Here is a 19,851-nt window from a genome sequence, read left to right as displayed (position 1 = left end):
TCAGAAAAGAGAGGGTTAGGGAGTCTGGGAAAGGAGAGTCATTAAAAAAATCAGTGAAAGAAAGTTCCCTCTCAATGTTGTCTTTGATGTAAGGAATGAAGGACGTGGATGAACCAGTGATGGCTGACAGTGAGGGGTCATGGAAAGAAATCGTTAAGAGGAGGGCGTCGATCAAGCCGACGGCAATGGTGGACACAACCAACGTAAAGGAAACTGACATATTTTATTGAAACATAACAACGACTATTATAAAGTCTTTATAAAACAGAAATCACAGAATTAGCTCCTACAAAATAGTTACTTTAAACAAACAGAAAACTACTCCCTATTAATCAGCTATTATAACGTTACTCCAAAAAATTCTTCCCCGTAAATTGAAGTATGCTGAAACAATATCAGTTTACTCAAGTCGTCGAACTCCAAGCATGCTTATGAATTTCACAAATTGATCTACCTTAATTGGTTTAGTCATTATGTATGCTACTTGATCTTCAGTTCCACAAAACACTAACCTCACAGTCCCATTAGTTGACAAATTACGCAAGTAATGGTACCTGACATCAATATGTTTTGTCCTTCAATGCATAACTGGATTCTTGGACAATTTTATTGCTGAACTACTTTCACACATGATATCGATACACTCGCTGCTTAGAACACCTAGCTCCTTCAGAATTCCCGTAAGCCAAACTCCATGACATGCACTTGCAGTGGTAGCCACATATTCAGCTTCTGTAGATGACAGTGTTACAATTCCCTGCTTCCTTGAACTCCAACATATTGCTACTCCATTTAGAAAGAAAACATAGCCTGAAGTGCTCTTCCTGTCGTCAATATCTCGTGCATAATCACTGTCTGTGTATCCCAACAGATTTACATCCTTACTCCATTTGTAATAAACTCCAACATCTAATGTACCTTTTAAATATCTCAGTACCCTTTTAGCAATCAACATATGTTCTTCTCTGGGATCAACCATATAACGTGAAATCAAACAAACCACAAACATTAAATCGGGACGAGTTACTGTGAGGTACATTAAGCATCCTACTAGTTGTTTGTACAATGTTGCTTCGATACTTTTACCGCCTGACTTTGGCAAGAAGGTGTCAGGGACTATCGGATTCTTTACTGCATTACAATCCGACATATTCAACCTTTCCAAAACTTCCTTAGCATACTTCTTTTGGCACAAATGAATTCCTCCTTCGTTTTGATAAACCTCAACTCCAAGGAAGAACTTCATTTTTCCTAAGTCTGTCATCTCAAACTCCTGTTGCATTGATAACTTGAAATATTTGCACATATTCTCATCATCTCCTGTGTAAATCAAATCATCAACGTAGAGGCAGACCAACAATAATTTTCTTCCAATTCTCTTCAAGAACAAGGTGTGATCATAATTACTTTTATCAAATCCTTCATTCTTGAAATAGCTCTCGATTTTGCTAAACCAGGCCCTCGGTGCTTGTTTCAGGCTTGCCAAAAGGGGAAACAAGTGAAGAGTTCTTTTAAAACCAAAAATCTTGTCTCTTCATTGAGACCTCTTGAACTCCTTCACATGGATCTCTTTGGACCCTCTAGATCTATGAGTCTTGGTGGAAATTATTATGCTCTTGTTATTGTTGATGATTTCTCTAGGTACACTTGGACTTTGTTCTTGGAATCAAAGAGTGATGCCTTTGCTGCATTCAAAAAGCTAGCAAGAAGGCTTCAAAACACAAAGAAGAGCAACATTGGCTCCATAAGAAGTGACCATGGAGGAGAATTCCAAAATGAGAAGTTTGCAAAGTTTTGTGAGAAGTTGGGAATCCTACACAATTTCTCTGCTCCAAGAACACCACAGCAGAATGGAGTTGTAGAGAGGAAGAACATATCTCTTGAAGAGGTTGCAAGGACAATGCTTAGTGAATCATCACTTCCTAAGTATTTTTGGGCAGATGCAGTGAACACCTCTTGCTATGTGATGAATAGGATGCTTATAAGGCCCATCTTGAAGAAAACCCCATATGAGCTGTTCAATGGAAGGAAGCCTAACATCAGTCACCTCAAAGTATTTGGTTGTAGCTGTTTTGTTCTCAACAATGGAAAGGAAAGCTTGGGAAAGTTTGATGAAAAAGCTGACCTTGGCATTTTCATTGGTTATTCTCTCACAAGCCATGCATATAGAGTCTACAACAAAAGATTGATGACTGTAGAAGAATCAGTACATGTAGTCTTTGATGAGGTAGATCGCAGAATCAGTGAGAACCCAAAGATCAGTGCTGAGGAAGACGAACAGAGCATCAGTTTGGAGAAGCTAGATATCTGTGCAGAAAAACAACCGGTTGATTCGCAGAAACAACCGATTGAAATTCTGCAACAGAGTGAGCTGCCCAAAGAGTGGAGGATTCCTAGAGATCTGTCAGTGGATAACATCATAGGGCAGATAAAGGAAGGTGTCTCCACACGTAGCTCCATCTCAAACTTCTGCAGGCACACAACTTTTGTTTCTCAAATTGAACCAAAGTCATTTGAAGAAGCTCTCAAGGATGAGAAATGGGTTGAGGCTATGCATGAAGAGCTAAACCAATTTGAAAGAAATGAGGTATGGTTTCTTGTCCCTAAAACTAATGAAATGAATATTATTGGTTCAAAATGGGTTTTCAGGAATAAGCTAGATGAGGATGGAGTGGTCACTAGAAACAAAGCAAGGCTAGTTGCCAAAGGCTACAATCAAGAAGAGGGCATAGACTATGGTGAAACCTTTGCTCCTGTGGCTAGATTAGAGGCTGTGAGGCTGCTGCTGGCTTTTGCATGTATGAGTGGCTTCAAAATCTTCCAAATGGATGTAAAGAGTGCCTTCTTGAATGGCTACATCAATGAGGAAGTCTATGTAGATCAACCACCGGGTTTTGAAGATCACAAGCTTCCTAATCATGTCTTCAAGTTGAAGAAAGCTTTGTATGGTCTGAAACAAGCTCCAAGGCAGTGGTATGAGAGGCTTAGCAACTTTCTGCTATCTCATGGTTATGAAAGAGGAATGGTAGACAAGACTCTCTTCATAAAAAAGTCTAATGCAGAAATTATTCTTGTGCAAATCTATGTTGATGACATCATCGTTGGTGCTACACAAGATAGGCTATGTGAAGAATTTGTGGCTGCAATGAAAGGTGAGTTTGAAATGTCTATGATGGGAGAACTATCTTTCTTTCTTGGATTGCAGGTTAAACAAACAAAGGATGGGATCTTCCTAAGTCAATCAAAGTATTGCAAGGAAATTCTCAAAAAGTTTGACATGGAGAATTGCAAAGAGGCAAGCACTCCAATGCCATCAAGCTGCTATATGGATGCAGATGCTGCTGGAAAGAGTATAGATCAAACAAAATATAGAGGTTTGATTGGATCATTGCTTTATCTCACAGCAAGTAGACCGGACATCATGTTTGCGGTGTGTCTATGTGCAAGATATCAAGCAAATCCTAAGGAGTCACACTTCAAAGCTGCAAAAAGGATTTTGAAGTATCTTAAAGGAACATCTTCTGTAGGACTATGGTATCCTTCTCATTCTCCAATACATTTAATTGGTTATTCAGATTCAGATTTTGCAGGTTGCAAGCTAGATAGAAAAAGCACAAGTGGCACTTGTCACCTTCTTGGCTCAAGCCTAATCTCATGGCATAGCAAGAAGCAAGCATGTGTTGCTCTTTCTACTGCTGAGGCAGAATATATAGCTGCAGGTAGCTGCTATGCACAGATCCTATGGCTCAAGCAACAACTTGCAGATTTTGGTTTACAAATCAGCAAAGTTCCTTTGATGTGTGATAACACAAGTGCAATAAATCTTACCAAAAATCAAATTCAGCACTCAAGGACAAAACATATTGAGATAAGACAACATTTCATCAGAGATCATGTGCAAAATGGGAACTGTGAAGTGAAGTTTGTGGAGACCAAACTGCAGCTAGCTGACATCTTCACAAAGCCTTTGCCAAAAGAGAGGTTTTTCTTCTTGAGAAATGAGTTAGGTATTCTTGATCTTAATAATCTCTCTTAAATCTATTTTTAATACATGTTAAAGTCTATTTGTGAAGACAAATAGGGGGAGAATTATTAGTTCTTGTATATCTATGTCTTATATGCATAAAATGTTTAAATCTCTGAATTTAAAATTGCTTTCTGCTGCTGCTGATAGAAACAACCGATTGTTTCGTGTAAACAACCGATTGATTATTATGCTTAATGAGTGAAATCCAACTTGCTGCTGTAAGAAGCTTTGGATAGTATGATTGCTTTCTCTGCAGGAACTGCTTCAGATTTAATCAGTACAATACAAGCACCAGGGATTTGTCTTCATCAAATAGGGTGAGATTGTTGAACCAAGTGGTGTTCAATGTTTTGAAGAATCCAAATCCTTTGAAGGATGATGAAACCTCTGCTTTGCTTGATGCTGCTGTGCTGGTTTTAGCCTTGTTCTGAGGTAGTTCAATGTTGTAATCAACACTTAGATTAAATCTCAAAGCAATTAGCATCTCAATTTTAACAAAGCAAAATGTTTTTCAAACTAAGTTGAAACAACCGATTGTTTTGTCGAAACAACCGATGGTTTACACTTAGGTGTTTTGAGAAAGTTTGAAAACTGTTTTTGAATGGTGTTTTTGTTAAGTAACAAAACAACCGATTGATTCGAGGAAACAATCGATTGTTTGTTTTAAAACCATAACAGAAAAACTGTTTTCTTTGACTGAGCTTTAAATGCTTTAACTGAATACGCTCCAGTCATTAAATGCTTTGACCAATCTATTTTAAATGCAATTAAGAGTTTGTTAAGATTTGATAACAAACTATATTCTTAGATATATTCTAAAATACAGTTTTGATATATTAAGAATCTTGAAACATAGTTTTGATCTAAGAAGAGTTTTTCAAAGTATTCTGAGATTGCTAAAGAGTTGAGAGATTGATCAAGGTGCTGAATAGGGATTCTACTTGTATTGATTTAAGATATTCGTCTGTAACAAGTGTAATCTGTGTAAACTGCTGAACAATTCGTTTGTGTGTGTTGCTGAGATTGGCTGTGTGTTCTTGAGGTGTTCAAGATCAGCAATCTTAGTGTTGGCCAAGGAGAGTGTGTTTCTTGAGGTGTTAAAGGTCATTCTCTTGGTTGTGGTGTAAGTGATCAAGTGGTGATTGCTTAGTGGATATCCTCAGGGTTTCTGAGAAGACTGGACGTAGCTCTTGCTTGGAGTGAACCAGTATAAACAACTGTGTACAATTTCTCTAACCCTATCTCTTTAATTCAGTTTGATATTTTGGAACTGGTATAAACAATCGATTGTTTCGTTAAAACAACCGATTGTTTTTCCAGCTTTGTGCTTTTGCTGTTTGTTTTGGAAAAACTGAATTCTCAATCAAGGTTCTTCTGAAGTATTTTCATTCTAAGCTTAAAAGTTTTCAAAAATTCTTCTTAAACAATTCACCCCCCCTCTCGTTTAAGGCCATATATTCTAACATTAGGAACATGCGGTTTGCTGTCATTTGTGTGTTCATTATCAGACCCCTTTGTTGATGATAGATTTTGCAGGTTCCTTCTTTGATTAAGATCACCAAGCGCTTCTCCTGTAGCTGCCCTATGCTTAGCAAGTTGTTGGTGAGATTTGGGACATAGTAGACATTTGTCACTGTTTGCGTCATACCTTCAACTTCAAATCTGACATTTCCTCTTCCCTCAACTGCCAATTTTGAGTTATTTCCCAACCTGACAGTGTGTTTGAAACTTTCGTCAAGCTCAACGAACCATGTTTTGTCTCCTGTCATATGATTTGAGCACCCGGAATCGAGAAACCAAAAGCCTTCGCCTTCAACAATACCTTTCTTTGTATATGCCATGAAAAACAGTTCTTCCTCCTCGCCAAATTCAGCATAGTTGACAACTTCTTTTTCTAAGCCCGGACATTCAAATTGGTAATGTCCTTGCTTTCCACATCGAAAACAGTTGATGGCAGACCGGTTCACAAAAGATCTACCTCTTCCCTGTCCTCTAGAATAACCTCTTCCTCTCTGAGATGGCCATCTGCCTCTTCCTTGTCCATACTTTTGTACATTCTCCACCTGTAGGACCTGCTCTTCACTCCTCTTATCGATCACTTTTTGTTCATGTACAAGCAAAGATGCTTGTAATTCATCGACTGTTAATTTGTCAATGTCCTTGGATTGAGCAAACTACGAAGTTGAATTTTTCAGTGAGACTTCGAAGTATTTTCTCAACAATTTTAACGTCCGGCATATCTTCTTCTCAATTCCTCACGTCATTAGCAGTAGACATGACTCTTGTAAAATACTCAGAGACACCTTCTCCTGCTTTCATATCTAAGGTTTCGAAAATTCTGCGAAGCCGTTGTAGCTGGGCTCGCTTTACTCTAGCATTTCCTTGATACTTGAGTTCCATTGAATCCCACAATTGCTTGGTAGTATCCTTTTGAATAATGGTTTTCAGAATACTCTTATCAATGGATTGAAAGAGATCATTCTTTGCTTTGAGATCTTTGAGCCTTGCTTCGTCGATTGTCTTTTGCTGGGTTGCGTTGAGTGCTTCGTCTCCCTTTGGTTCCTCAAAACCAGATTGAATAACACTCCAATATTCCTTGGAACGTAGTAGATTTTCCATGACCAAACTCCAATGGTCGTAGTCTCCATCGAATTTAGGAACACATGGTGCAACAAAGCTTCCTGAATCACTTGCCATCTGCTCAGTGTTTTTCCTCTCAAACACTCAATGTATTTATTCTTTCAGCTTCTTTACTGCTCTAATACCAAATAAAGGAAACTGATATATTTTATTGAAACATAACTACGGCTATAATAAAGCCTTTACAAAACAGAAATCACAGAATTAGCTCCTACAAAATCGCTACTTTAAACAAACAGAAAACTACTCCCTATTAATCAGCTATTAATCAGCTATAACGTTACTCCAACACAACGACAATAATGAGAAGTGTTAGGTTTTGTGTGAAGGAGAGTTTGCGATAATCAGAGGGTTCTGTGTGAAGGGTGAGATCGAGAGGGTTTGCGGAGAGTGAGGATCTATCTGAGTGAGAGTTTGCGGTGATAGGGTTTTGGTGAAGGGAGGGAGGGTTTGCGTATTAGTGTAGAGAAAACAAACGCGAAAGAATTATATTTTGAAAGAGAATTGTGGCGGTTCAAAATGACATGAAGGAGAATTATGGCGGTTATTAAACTATTGTATTATACAGATAATTGTGACAGTTTTTAATAACTGCCATATTAAAACCGCCACTACATATATGATTTTTTGTAGTGTGTTGGTTGGATTGATGGAAAAGGAAGATCACTCACTAATTTTCTTGTTAACAGTCCAAGTGGTACTGTTTTTTTGAAATCCATTAACACTAGTGATGTGATAAAGGATGGGAAAAAATGTAAGAATTATTGGACAGTTGGAATAATGTTAATGGAAAAAAGAACCAAATTATTTTGGTCCCTGTGTGCAACTCATTGTCTTAATCTAATTCTTGAGGATATTGGAAAGCTTCCGGTATTTTACAATACCATTGGCAATGCAAAGAAAGTTACCACTTACATATATAGGCACACATGGGTTCTTAATTTGTATAGGAAGCATTCTAATGGAAAGGAATTAGCAAGACCAGCTGTCACACGTTTTGCTACTGCTTATCTTACATTAAATTGTATTAAGAAACACAAAAATGATCTCAGATCAATGTTTGCTTCAGGAATGGGCTACTAATGCACATGCTACAAAAAATAAGGCCAAACAAGTCATGAATCTAGTGTTAAGTGATGGAAGATTTTGGAGATCTATCACACATTGCCTTAAATGTGTAAATCCACTTGTAAAAGTGTTGAGGCTGGTAGATGGTGATGCAAAACCAGTCATGGCATATATTTTTGAAGCAATGGACAGAGCTAAAGAGAAAATTGCTGAAAATTTTCAAAAGCAAGAAACAAGATATAAAAAAGTTTGGAAAATTATTGACACTAGGTGGAATTTACATTTACATAGGCCTCTCCATGCAGCTGCCTATTACCTCAATCCTAGGTAAGCTAAATTACTTCTAAATTTATCCTACTAAGTAACCGTATATTCTTTGCTCTCATTAACTTATTTTTTTTATTGTGTTAGATATAACTATGAAAAAAATTTCAATCCGGATAGTGAGGTATTGGTTGGTTTATATGAGACATTTCAAAGAATGGTTTTAGATGCAAGAACAAGAGTTGCAATAGATCAACAACTTGAGAAGTTTAAGGGAGCTAAATGGCTTTTTGGAATGGACATGGAAATAGATACTAGAAATATGAAACAACCCGGTAATTAAATTACTCATTACAATTCTTATATGATTTATAAACCTTTAATTACATTATAGTTGAATACATTTTTGTTTTGACAACTCTTTGGTGGGAGAGTTATGAGAGAGAAGGTAAAGAGTTATAAAAGGTAGCCATGAAAATTTTGAGCCTCACATGTAGTGCAATAGGATGTGAAAGGAATTGGAGCACATTTGACCAAATGCATACTAAGAGAAGAAATATATTGGAACAACAAAGATTAAATGCTTTTGTGTATGTGAAGTACAATCTTCAACTTGAGATGAGACAAAAAAGTAGAAAAGAGAATGGGGAAACTTATGATCCCAAATGTTTGTCAGATATTGAATCGGATGATGAATGGATCACTGTAAAAGAAAATCTGTGTTTACCTATTGATTCCTCTTGCACTACAAAAAAACGTGTATAATGCGGCGGTTATTTTCGTAAAAACTGGCGTTTTTAACCGCCGCATTATACGTCTGTGGCGGTACCGCATACCGCCAGAATTCTTGCCGCCACAAAGTTTAATGTGGCGGTCAATTAAGAACCGTTGTAGCAGACGCCATATTATGCATTGTATAAAGTGGCGGTTTTAAGCGTGTAATTGACGTCAGTTATAAATGTCGTAATTTTAAAACTGGGTACACCAATTCTAACGTAAATAGTGGCAGTTTTAACCGCCACTTAATACGATATAATATGAATTTAATTTAAATTTTAATATTTATAATAATTAATTTAATTTCGTTTTATAATTTGATTTCATAATATTATTTAATTTTATATTATAATTAAATTTCAGTACGCAATTAAATTTCATAATATAATTAAATTATAAGATAAATTAATTTTATAATAAAATTACACCTCATAATATAATTCAAATTGATAAATATAATAATAAGAAATGATTTTATTCATTCATTAAGATAACAAAGTTTATAATGTCAAACTAATCCAAAAAACAATTAAATTAAATTGTCAAAATGTAAATTTTATTTGAATATATTACAACTAATGTCATAGTCCTAATTCTAATTTGTCTTGTTGCCTCCACTTGATCCAATAATATTCTGGTTCAGTGATGAAGTACGACTTCCATCATCCGATGCCTGAAATTAATTAAAATATGTTTAGAGTTAATTTTCAAATTTTAAAAAATAAATGAATTATTTTAGAAAAGAGAGAAAGAAAAAATAACATGTGACAAATTAATTATTTAAAATAGGAGGAAAGTGAAGCTTGCAACAAAGAAAGTTGTAGATGGAATAACTACATAGCAAATGAAATCAGTGTTATATATTAATATATCTAATTCAGGTAACAGGTAAGGGTCTAGACATGTATGCATACTCAACCTTTGTCGTTTCAATTTCAAATTAGGTAAGCTCCCATTGTATTCCTCATTTTCAAAGGCCAGTGGACCTGCAAACTAATTTGTTATAAGGAATAAATTGAAACAAATAAAAAAAAATTTAAAGGATAAATTAGTCACTTTAAAAAATAATCTTTCAAAAATACTTTAAAATATAGCAAAGAATTGGAATTAAAATTAAAAATAAATATTAATTATTGTTAGTATTATAATAGTAATAGAGAAATTTTATGTTCATTAACTGTCATTCATCATAACAATAATAATCCATCAATGGAATTAAATCATAATCCTAGATATTGTTGCAAAGGAAATGCAAAAGAATGCAGCATTTCAAACTAGTTTGAAAAATCTACCTTGGAGCCGTTAGGGACCAGTTCTTGGAGTGTCTTAAGTCGCTCACTTATTCTCTCTCTTCTGTTCTGTGATACACTCGTACAAACATTCTATCAGCATTGAGCTTATATTTAAGTTTTCTTAATTTGCAATCAAAACATGGAACATATATGCGACATACATAATTTAACTTAGGTTTGAAGTAATTAAGCAAACCTTGGCAGCAACATTTTGAGGATCCTTGAGTGGGCTTGACTTTGGTTTTGTTGCTTTACTTGTAGTTGTGCATGGCTTCTTGGCATTGGCAGCTTGCATGGTCTCTCCCTATAAACACCAAAATCATTCTTCCATTCTAATTAATTTAATGTACTTCTTATGGATGCTGCCACAAGAGCAATTCTTGTCCTTGTTATGACTCCTAATTAATCCAAAGAAGTCCTGATTCACAAAATGATTCAGATTAGTGCATAAAATACAATAATCACCTTAAACACTATATTGATAGCTTGTATTAAAAGAGTAGGGTAAGAATATTCCAAACAAGTGACATCCAACTTAAATAAATCAATAAATATTCAAATGTACATTATAATCCATAGAATCTGGAAGAAATGACAAACTACCATAAGTACTGTTACTCTGCTTCTTTTTCCAACTCATACAGTTACTCTGCATCATCATGATCTTGCAGTCATAAAGCACAACTTTACGAACTTAATGAAGCTTCGAAACCTAAATCATCTTTACCTTACAAGATTGTTTCATGCCCGTGTTGGAAGTCGTAGAGTTGTTCAAATCTCTGCTGGTTTTATGATATTTTTCTCAACTTTAGGTCAGTATTGATGTTTCAAACACAAGTTTTGACTATAATAATACTATAATAATCTTCAAACAGTGTTTTAATAATCAATTGCTGCAAGCATGTACTAGCATAATCAATTGCTGCAAGCATGTACTAGCAGATCAATTCAAATCAAAGCAATCATTAATCAAAATGGTGATCAGTGCAACAAATAGGTGAGGGGTTTGAAGGCACTTACTACTTCCAAATAGGTAGGAGCTAGTCTTTCTGTTCCTCTCCAGATGCTTCCTAATTGAAACTGCCTTCTTAATCAAGTGGTACAGATCTGTACCATTTCTTCTTAATAAAAAGAAAAAAAGTTTAAAAAACCTAAAGTATTTCTTACCAAGCCTTTCAGGATTTCCTTCAATCTGCATAAAAAGCTCTCGTGCAGCTTCAACTATGCCTGAATGCCCAAGGTGGGGGAATGATGAAGTCACATCATAATGAATGTAGTTGCAACTGCAAATAGAACATAAAATGTTGAAGTGAGGGACCAGAATATTGTATTGGACCATAGAAAGGATCTATACAGTTTGGCCCATATAAAACTATTACACATTGGAACTGAAACTATAAGGTATACAGAGAAGATTATTTATGCAAATAAATGTAACTCAATAGGGATGTCATTACTCATTAGCCTTTGTTTATAAACAGTTTATAATCAGACATCATAGCATAACATGTCAAAATTCATTTTCCAGGGTATGTATGTCACAACCTTCCAAGTCATTGAAAACCAATCCGACAACAATAGCAGAGGATATGTAGTTGTCCTAAAATTTAGAAGTTCAAAATTGCATCTTAAAATTGTGAGGATTGTTTATTGCTTTGTGTATCGCTCTATCAATTTCAGAACACTGTACTGACTCAAAAAAAGTTATTCTGTAAACAAAACTTAGCTATTTTTTTGGTGCTTAAAATATTATAATCCTAGTAGTACCTTCATAAGCTTCCCACGTTGCTATATTCCCACAGAATATAGCAAATCAGAATAGTCACTCAATCAGGAGAGCATAGTCACCATCACCAAAGCATCAAGAGGGACAAGTTATGGGCATCATAGTGAAAACTGAATTCTAAAAAGAGTTGTGAAAACTGAATTCTTAAAAATAATCTCAGCACATTAAAACAATGATTTTAAATTTTTGAGAAATGAGAATTAAATAGAAAACTAAAAAAATTAAAATATAAACACACTTTTATATAATCTTTTAGTCATGATTAAGGACTTAATAAAATCCCTTGACTTGACTTCTTTAAAAATTATTTTCTTAAGTTTTAAAAAAAAAATCATTTTTCAAGTGAAAAACTGAAGGATTTTCAAACATTTCAGTTTCAAGGGGAGAAACAATATTACTGATGTATGTTAATGATATTATAGTAATTGGGGATGCAAAAAGAAGCAATAAATCCTAAGTCAATGCCTTGCCACAAAAATTGAGATAAGGAAGACCTAAATATTTATTATTGACTTAAAGAAATATGGAAGATAACCTGCAAGCCAGTTAGTACTCCAATTGATCCAAACATAAAGTTGAGTTTAGTAAGCCAATTTATGCACCAACCAAAGGAGGCTTATTTACAAGCTACTCTTAAAGTTCATTGGAGCCTTTGGCCATTGGAGCTCAAACTGTCAAAGGTCTACAAATTGGGCACTATATTTGAGGGAGAACCCTTATTCTTTCTAATAAGATCCCATGTTTCCATCATATAATTAGATATTTTCAGTCAGTACAGTTTGCAAGGTTGTTTGAGGAAGCATACTCTAGGCAACCTATTGTCTTGTTTGGGGAAACTGGAAGTACAATCACAACCAGACAGAACACATGCAGACTATAAATTATATGACCATAGAAACCACAGGAGGAGCTGACATTCATGTTACCTGCAACATCTCAACAAGAAGAATGATGCGCTCAGCGTGCTTGGGACACGTAAGGAAGCCTTGAATGCATAAAACCTATGTAAAGGACAAAGCAGCATATAAAAAACTAGAGTTAACAATGACAAACTACCATAAGTATAAGGAATGCACTGCATTACCCTGTCAATATGACTAATCATGGTTCTAAATAATGTTTTTTTTTATATAAGTATGTCTAAAGACAATGTTAAGTTTTCTGTTTTTTATATAACAATAAAAAAGGACTTGTGTATGAGATAAATATCCATATTGGATTAAATAAGTGCAGTTTAGTGTGGGAATATTATATTAAACAACTTTGGCCTTTTACACAGATTTGAACTGTCAAAAAGACTCCATCGTTTATCATGCCAATATATATAATCAGAATTTCGTTTGTTTCGAGTTACAAATGTTGATGAAGTGGCATACATCAAACTCCTTTACTAAATTCTATTGTTGGCTTCTTCATTAATGATGATGCATGTTTCAAATCTTAGTTTGTACCAATATAAAGATAAATTAAAAAACGTTAATCATCTATTTATTCTTTCCATTATATATCAATTTACCAGTTATAAATTGTATATCCTTTTTATCTAAGTTAAAAAGTCATGTCTCTTCTCAATTCCTATAAGAACTATTATATTCTGAATTTCACATATACAATAAAGTCTCTAAAAACAATATCAAACTTAAACCCTAACTGAAAAGTTGCAGGAACAATTTAAAAAAGCTTTAACAAAATTAGAGATACCAGCAGATATTAGTCATGACGATTCTTTTATCCAATTCACACACTGTCGAAGGTGCATCATACAACACCAGTTACCAGCAAAGAATACAAGCACAGAATTATACCTTGGAATTTTAGGTTGCTCTGATTTTGCATTTGAAAGAGATATTGCATTTTCTTAGAACTTAAAATGAGTTTTAGAATTCTCTCACCTGCCTCTGTGATAACTTGCTTCAATTGCTCGAAAATCAGAACTCGAGTCAGGAAACTCTTTCTCCCCTGCCGCCTCTGTGATAACTTGCTTCAATTGCTCTTTAGCTACCTAGTAAAAAGATGCGGATACACAAATAGAACGAAACATTCAAAACATCAAACAAAGCACGAAACATTCAAAAAAAAATCTACGAAGCAAGCACATCCAAAACATGAATGAAGTTGATGGTCGACATTGATAAGAGAACGTGCGAGCATTTAATTACCTTCAAATCGGTTCCGTGTAGAAAGCGCTAGGGTTCGTGTGGAGGCCGAGAGCGCTAGGGTTCGTGTGGGGGCCGAGAGCGGTAGGGTTCGTGAGTAGGCAGAGAGCGCTAGGGTTCGTGAGGCAGAGAGAGGCGAGAGTGAAGAGTTAGGGTTCGTGAGGCAGAGAGAGACGAGAGTGAAGAGTTAGGAGTTAGGTTCACTCTGGTTTCCTGAAATTCAAAAAAAAAATTATTTTCTTAAGTTTTCAAAAAAAAAAATTATTTTCAATTGAAAAACTGAAGGATTTTTAAATAAAAAATGTGAATATAGGAATAAAGGAATAAAGCAATTTCAATTCTGAAGGAAAATTATGACAGTTAAAAATGACATAATTTGAAAGATAATTGTGGCGGTTAATGAAATGACGTATTATACTGAAATTTGTGGCGGTTATTAATAACCGCCATATTAAAACCGCCACTTTTTACACATTTTTTTGTAGTGTTGGATGGATATACATGAGGGTTTTGATGTTGAAGAGGGAGCTCCAAGCAAGAAAAGGAAGAAAGGTAATTATTTTTATTTAGAACTATAATTTGAAATGAAAGTTCATCTAACTATAACTAATTCAAATTTATTTGTTTTTCTTTTGCTAATATAGGTCCTAGAAATTTAAATACCAAGATCAATAAAAATAGAAAATCCATAGTAGAAGATGAGGAAGAAATTGAAAACTTTCAAGAAGAAGTTTTAATAGAAGATAAAGATGACTTGAGTGATGTAGATGTTGGAGAGGAAGATGATGAAATATGAATGATTAGGATATAATATTTTTTTGTTTGAGGTTGTTTAGTATGCACAAGTAGAAGCAACAACCAACAGTAATTATGTAGCAACAACAACAACACTTATTTTTTGAATGACTATAATATAAAATTTGTTTAGTAGCATATAGTCATGCTTGGTTATAGGAATCTTATGCAACAACCACATTGTTTTTTGATGTTGTGTTGCTGAAATTGTGTGGTATATATATATATATATATATATATATATATATATATATATATATATATATATAGATACAACACTCAAAATAAAATATGAGGTTGTTTTGTTATTAATTGCATCTTTTCATTTCTACCTATCTTATATATTTAGTTATATGTTACATTTTTAAATGTTTATGAATCTTATGATTCACCATACGAAACGATACACGATTTAGAAAATCATATATCCAATACACTACTTGTATCTCGATTCAACTATCATGGTTGGGATACCCTGAAGTATTTCTTTATTTATTTATTATATTCTTTTCCAATAAAAAATAAAATAAAATAAAAATAAATAAATAAATGTCAACACCTATGACTAATTAATGATATATATGACTAACTTTATAATAAGTTTTTCCTACCCATGAATGTTTTTTTTTTACGTACAAAATTGTGTCAATTGGGTTTTGTTATTACAAGATATAAGGTAAAAAAAAAAAAAACTTGTACCACACATTTCCGATCTGTTATAAGGTACCATTAACTTTGTTATTTATTAATTAGAACTGAAAATCTAAAATATTATATATATTGATATAATAAAAGGTAATAGAAATAGTCATATACAACATAATACAACAACAAACATCTATTGTATAAGTGATAATTGTCTAATTTCAGTAATATTTCATATTAAAATATAGACACTTGTGAGAATTTATTGCTAACTTACATATAAAATAATCCCTAATTTATGAATTTATACCTTTTTACATTTTTTATGATCTTTATTTGAATAAGAGTATTTTATTCCCAAATTTGGTGTTAATTGCAGATTTCTAAGGAAGATTGGAGATTTGGGTTAAAGATGAATGATTTGAGCTAAAAAGATAAAGATAGAAGGTCCCAGAATGGAAAAAGATGAAAGAAAGATTGAGCCTTTTTTATGTTTTATCATTTATCCCATTAGCGCGACATAGGAAACAACCTAACCCTAGAAAACTAGGATAAATAGAGGGCTAGAGGCTCAACGTTAGTGTGCCAGATTGAAATGTTAATTGCTATTAAATGAGCTTCGTTCTAAGTAGTTGTTCTTATAATTATGCGAGAGATCGATAGTTAGGGGACATTCTTAAGGATTTTATATGCGAGGAATCGATATAAATGATTTTTATACGGGCATCAATTTCAATCAAAGAACTTAATATTGACATGCTAATAAAAATACTTGAGAGAGATAAAACTAATCCTTATTTTTTCAATTGAAACAACTAATTCTTTGTCTGTTTTCTCATTAATTAGTGCCAACACAATTAATTCAAAACTCTTTTAATTTAATTGTTCTGTTTTTATATTTAGTAATTATTGTACTTGATAATTCACGGTTTCTTGTGGGATCGATATTCGTCTTTAGGAACAATTATTCACGGTGCACTTGCCGTAAAAAGTCATCAATAAGTACATTAGGGAGGACTCCAAATTTATTTCCTCACATTTAATTATATTTTCTTATACAATATATTTATTTACTCGCCTGATCCAAGCGAGGATAAAGATGTAATCATTCGCATGGCAGAAGCAGTATTATTCATACTATTCATGGGCTCATCAGAACAATCCATGTCATTAACAATCATAAGTAGCACCACTATGAATGCATAGTCTACATTGGGATCGACCACCACATTGAAGCCACCATTATTCTGTATCTACATAAAGAAACAAACATGCATATATAATTATCATAATATATTTAAATTCTACTTCTTATAAAAAAACAAAGAATTACCAATATAAATAAAAAGATATACTAACTCAGTACTCATACTTTGGCTACGATGTTAGGAGATTCACCGGCATAAACAGTGCACGACCTTTTATCTCCAAAAATGATCACTCTAAAGTCACTTCTTCTTCTTTTTTTCTTGGTTGTTTGCGGCGAGGAACACGTTTAATTTAGTAATCCCAGGTGATTTCTTGATTTTCTCCACCGAAAATAGCAATTCAGATGAATGAGTGCTTGCACCCCTGAAAACTTTGCATTTCCCATGCAACGACACAGTCTGCATAAAAATTAAGAATAATAACATCCTGGTTAGGTAAGTGGCTAGAATGAAAAATTTAAGCAGAGATTATTTTTGTAGGTTGGCGAATATTAAAGTAATAAAGCTAATTAATTGGAGAATGGGTATAGTTGATGCATGAGGAACCACCTTACTGTATAGAGTGACGATGGGGTTTTCTTCATCATCATATAAGACACGACGGTTGTGAATTGTGAAAAAACTATTGTCAGTATAAAAGAGACGATCATCCTTTTCATTGTAAGTGGCTCCTTCCTCAGTATTAATCTGTAGAGTGACAGAGTGAGGAGCACAGTAGGAAGACTTGATTTGCCATTGGAGAGTTGGAGAGGAAGGTGTTTTGTGGAACCAAACTGTCTTTATTTATGTGCTGTATATGGCAATTTGTAGAGCCATATATAAACCAAATTATTCAAGTTTACCAATACTAATCCCAATTGCAAGTGTGGTATCTATCAAATGACTAAGTCAAGAACTTGGCAGCATTAAGTGGTCACATATAACTCACAACACAACAATAAAAAATGCCCTACCACAATTAATTTGTATGCACATTGAGACAATATTGGAGTCTGCAGAAGAAAGTTTTTTTTTTCTATCAGCTAAAAGTATGCAGAAGAAAGTAGCTACCATCCATGATAGCTGGAGGTTTTCTGATAAATGCCAAAGTATGGGATGATGTGTTGTTTGTATGGGTTAAGAGAATTTTGATTGTATCACATGGGTGGTCTGCATGGAGAGAGGAATAAGGTTGAATTATTCGTAGCTGGAATACCTAACACAGATTAATTTTTTTTATCGACAATAAATAAATTAAATAAAAAAATATTTCTAACTCCTTATATTAGTGTCTGACCCAGACATAGCACAAAAGATCAATCAATTGAGAGTGTAGAATGTTAGAATAACTGCATTTTTACTAGCTGAAATTTGAAATTGCACAATAAAAGCAAATGCATCTAACCCATCCACCCTAACTCTTATATTTTGCTGCTGCATCCCTACCAAGTTTTGTACGAATCTCCCACTACAACACAGGATTAATCTTGTTTTTGTTAATTTATATATAAGGATTTGAGTACCTCTTTCCACTATTTTTTTATATATAGAAATTTATTTACTGATAAAAAATGCATATAGAAAGAATAAAATAAATGGTTTAAGTTTTTTTTTTCATCAAAACTAAAGTTAGATTTAATGTGTGCATTTTAACAAATGAAAAATAATTTTTTCTAACAGTTCAGTCGGATATTCAAAATTTAATATAATTAATTTAATGTTTGCTCAATATATGCATGAAATTGAAATTAAATATAAATAAAATTATAACAACATCAATTGCGTATTTAACTAAAATAATTCTAAACGATTTAAACAATTTAATCATATACTCTTTAAAATATTTACTTATACAGATTTAGTCCGTATATTTTAAACAGTTTTAAATATTTTTCTAGTAGTTTATTAAGATTTCAAACAATTTCTTAAATTTTCAATCTTATAATTTAATAATGGAGATAAATATATAATTTTTTCCTATAATTCTCAAAATTATGCTTTTGTAAATTTGAAACAATAATCTAAATTTTTAACACTGGACGTAGAAAAGAAGAAAACGCGGAGAAGACTTGACTTAAGAGGTTATTGGTTTTGTCATCTACACTTTTGGTCCGTCTATTGGAATACCATGAACCTGGAAATTTGAGTCTCTCAACATTTTTGTTGTACATCTACTGGCTGCTTTACATTGAGTTCTGCGAGTGTCTAGTTAAGACTGGTAGGGGTCCTCAAATTGAAGTTTTCAAGTAACTTTGGAAGGCAAAGACGTTTCCCAATGTAATGGTCATAGTCTCGAGGGTGCTGCTGAACAAAATTTGTACAAGGCTTGCTGAAAAAAAGAGTTCAAGATCTCTCCTTGTCACATGCCAAAATGTCCTCTGTCATCAAATATTTCCACCGCCAATTAAACACACCAAAAAATGGTTAACGGAGTTCGGCCAATTTAGCCTAATCTCCGAGCAAAAACAGCTCACTTTTATTAGTATGGAAGAAAATATTACAAATTGAGATATATAACAGTAAAGAAGGAGAGTTTAATTTATAACCCTCAAACCTTTTTCTCAAACTATAAACCCACTGATGTGGGACTTGGATTAAGCCAAAATCAACGTAATCCACATTAGAATTGACCACGACATTGAAGCCGCCATTATTCTCCATAAATAATTAATTTAAAGTTTGCTTAATATATGCATGAATGAGAAATTAAATATAAATAAAATTATGACAAAAAAATAAAGAACATCAATTACGCATCTTTAACTAAAATAATTCTAAACGATTTAAACAATTTAATCATATACTTTAAATAATTTAAAATATTTACTTATACGGATTTAGTTCGTATATTTTAAACATTTTGAAAGATTTTTCTAGTAGTTTATTAAGCTTTCAAAAAAAAATTAATTTTTCAATCTTATAATTTAGTATTGGAGATAAATATATAATTTTCTCAAAATTATGATTTTTGACGTGGAAAAGAAGAAAACGCGGAAAAGACTTGACCTAAGAGGATATTGGTTTTGTGATCTACACTTCAACCACGTACACATTTGGTATTTTCAGTCACTCCAGGTAATAACGTCACCAATCATCGTTATGACATTATATTTCTCACTCCACCATATGCATCCAATCACTCTAAAAAATGACAAAAATATCCCTTCTAAATAACGAAAATAACCTTACACAAAAATAGAAAAATTATTTTTGA

The 19,851-nt window shown here is 33.4% G+C and overlaps 1 protein-coding gene and 1 pseudogene across 3 annotated transcripts in view; one reads left to right on the top strand and one right to left on the bottom strand.

The window, feature by feature from the left end:
• The window catches only part of LOC137823903 (protein LURP-one-related 15), a 48,976-nt gene that overhangs the window by 9,667 nt on the left and 19,458 nt on the right, over window positions 1-19,851 (bottom strand). Inside the window, exons 1-3 of one of the 3 annotated variants that reach the window (XR_016514585.1) lie at window positions 17,213-17,593; window positions 16,823-17,057; window positions 16,466-16,703 (exon numbers count right to left, since the gene is read on the bottom strand). Coding sequence is in view for 1 of the 3 variants with exons in the window: in XM_068629228.2 (XP_068485329.2) it covers window positions 16,521-16,703 (183 nt within the window). In the remaining 2 variants the exon portion in view is untranslated. Of the gene's footprint in view, window positions 1-16,465; window positions 16,704-16,822; window positions 17,058-17,212; window positions 17,719-19,851 lie in introns of those variants that run through there. The other 2 variants (XR_016514586.1, XM_068629228.2) reach the window with 2 other exon arrangements.
• Window positions 3,326-4,036, top strand: LOC150025388 (secreted RxLR effector protein 161 pseudogene; annotated as a pseudogene).

Source organism: Phaseolus vulgaris, chromosome 8 (genome assembly GCF_051622355.1).
Source record: "Phaseolus vulgaris cultivar YP4 chromosome 8, ASM5162235v1, whole genome shotgun sequence".
Classification (NCBI taxonomy): domain Eukaryota; kingdom Viridiplantae; phylum Streptophyta; class Magnoliopsida; order Fabales; family Fabaceae; genus Phaseolus; species Phaseolus vulgaris.
Note: the sequence above shows the minus strand (reverse complement) of the source record. Positions and strands in the feature narration are given on the sequence as shown.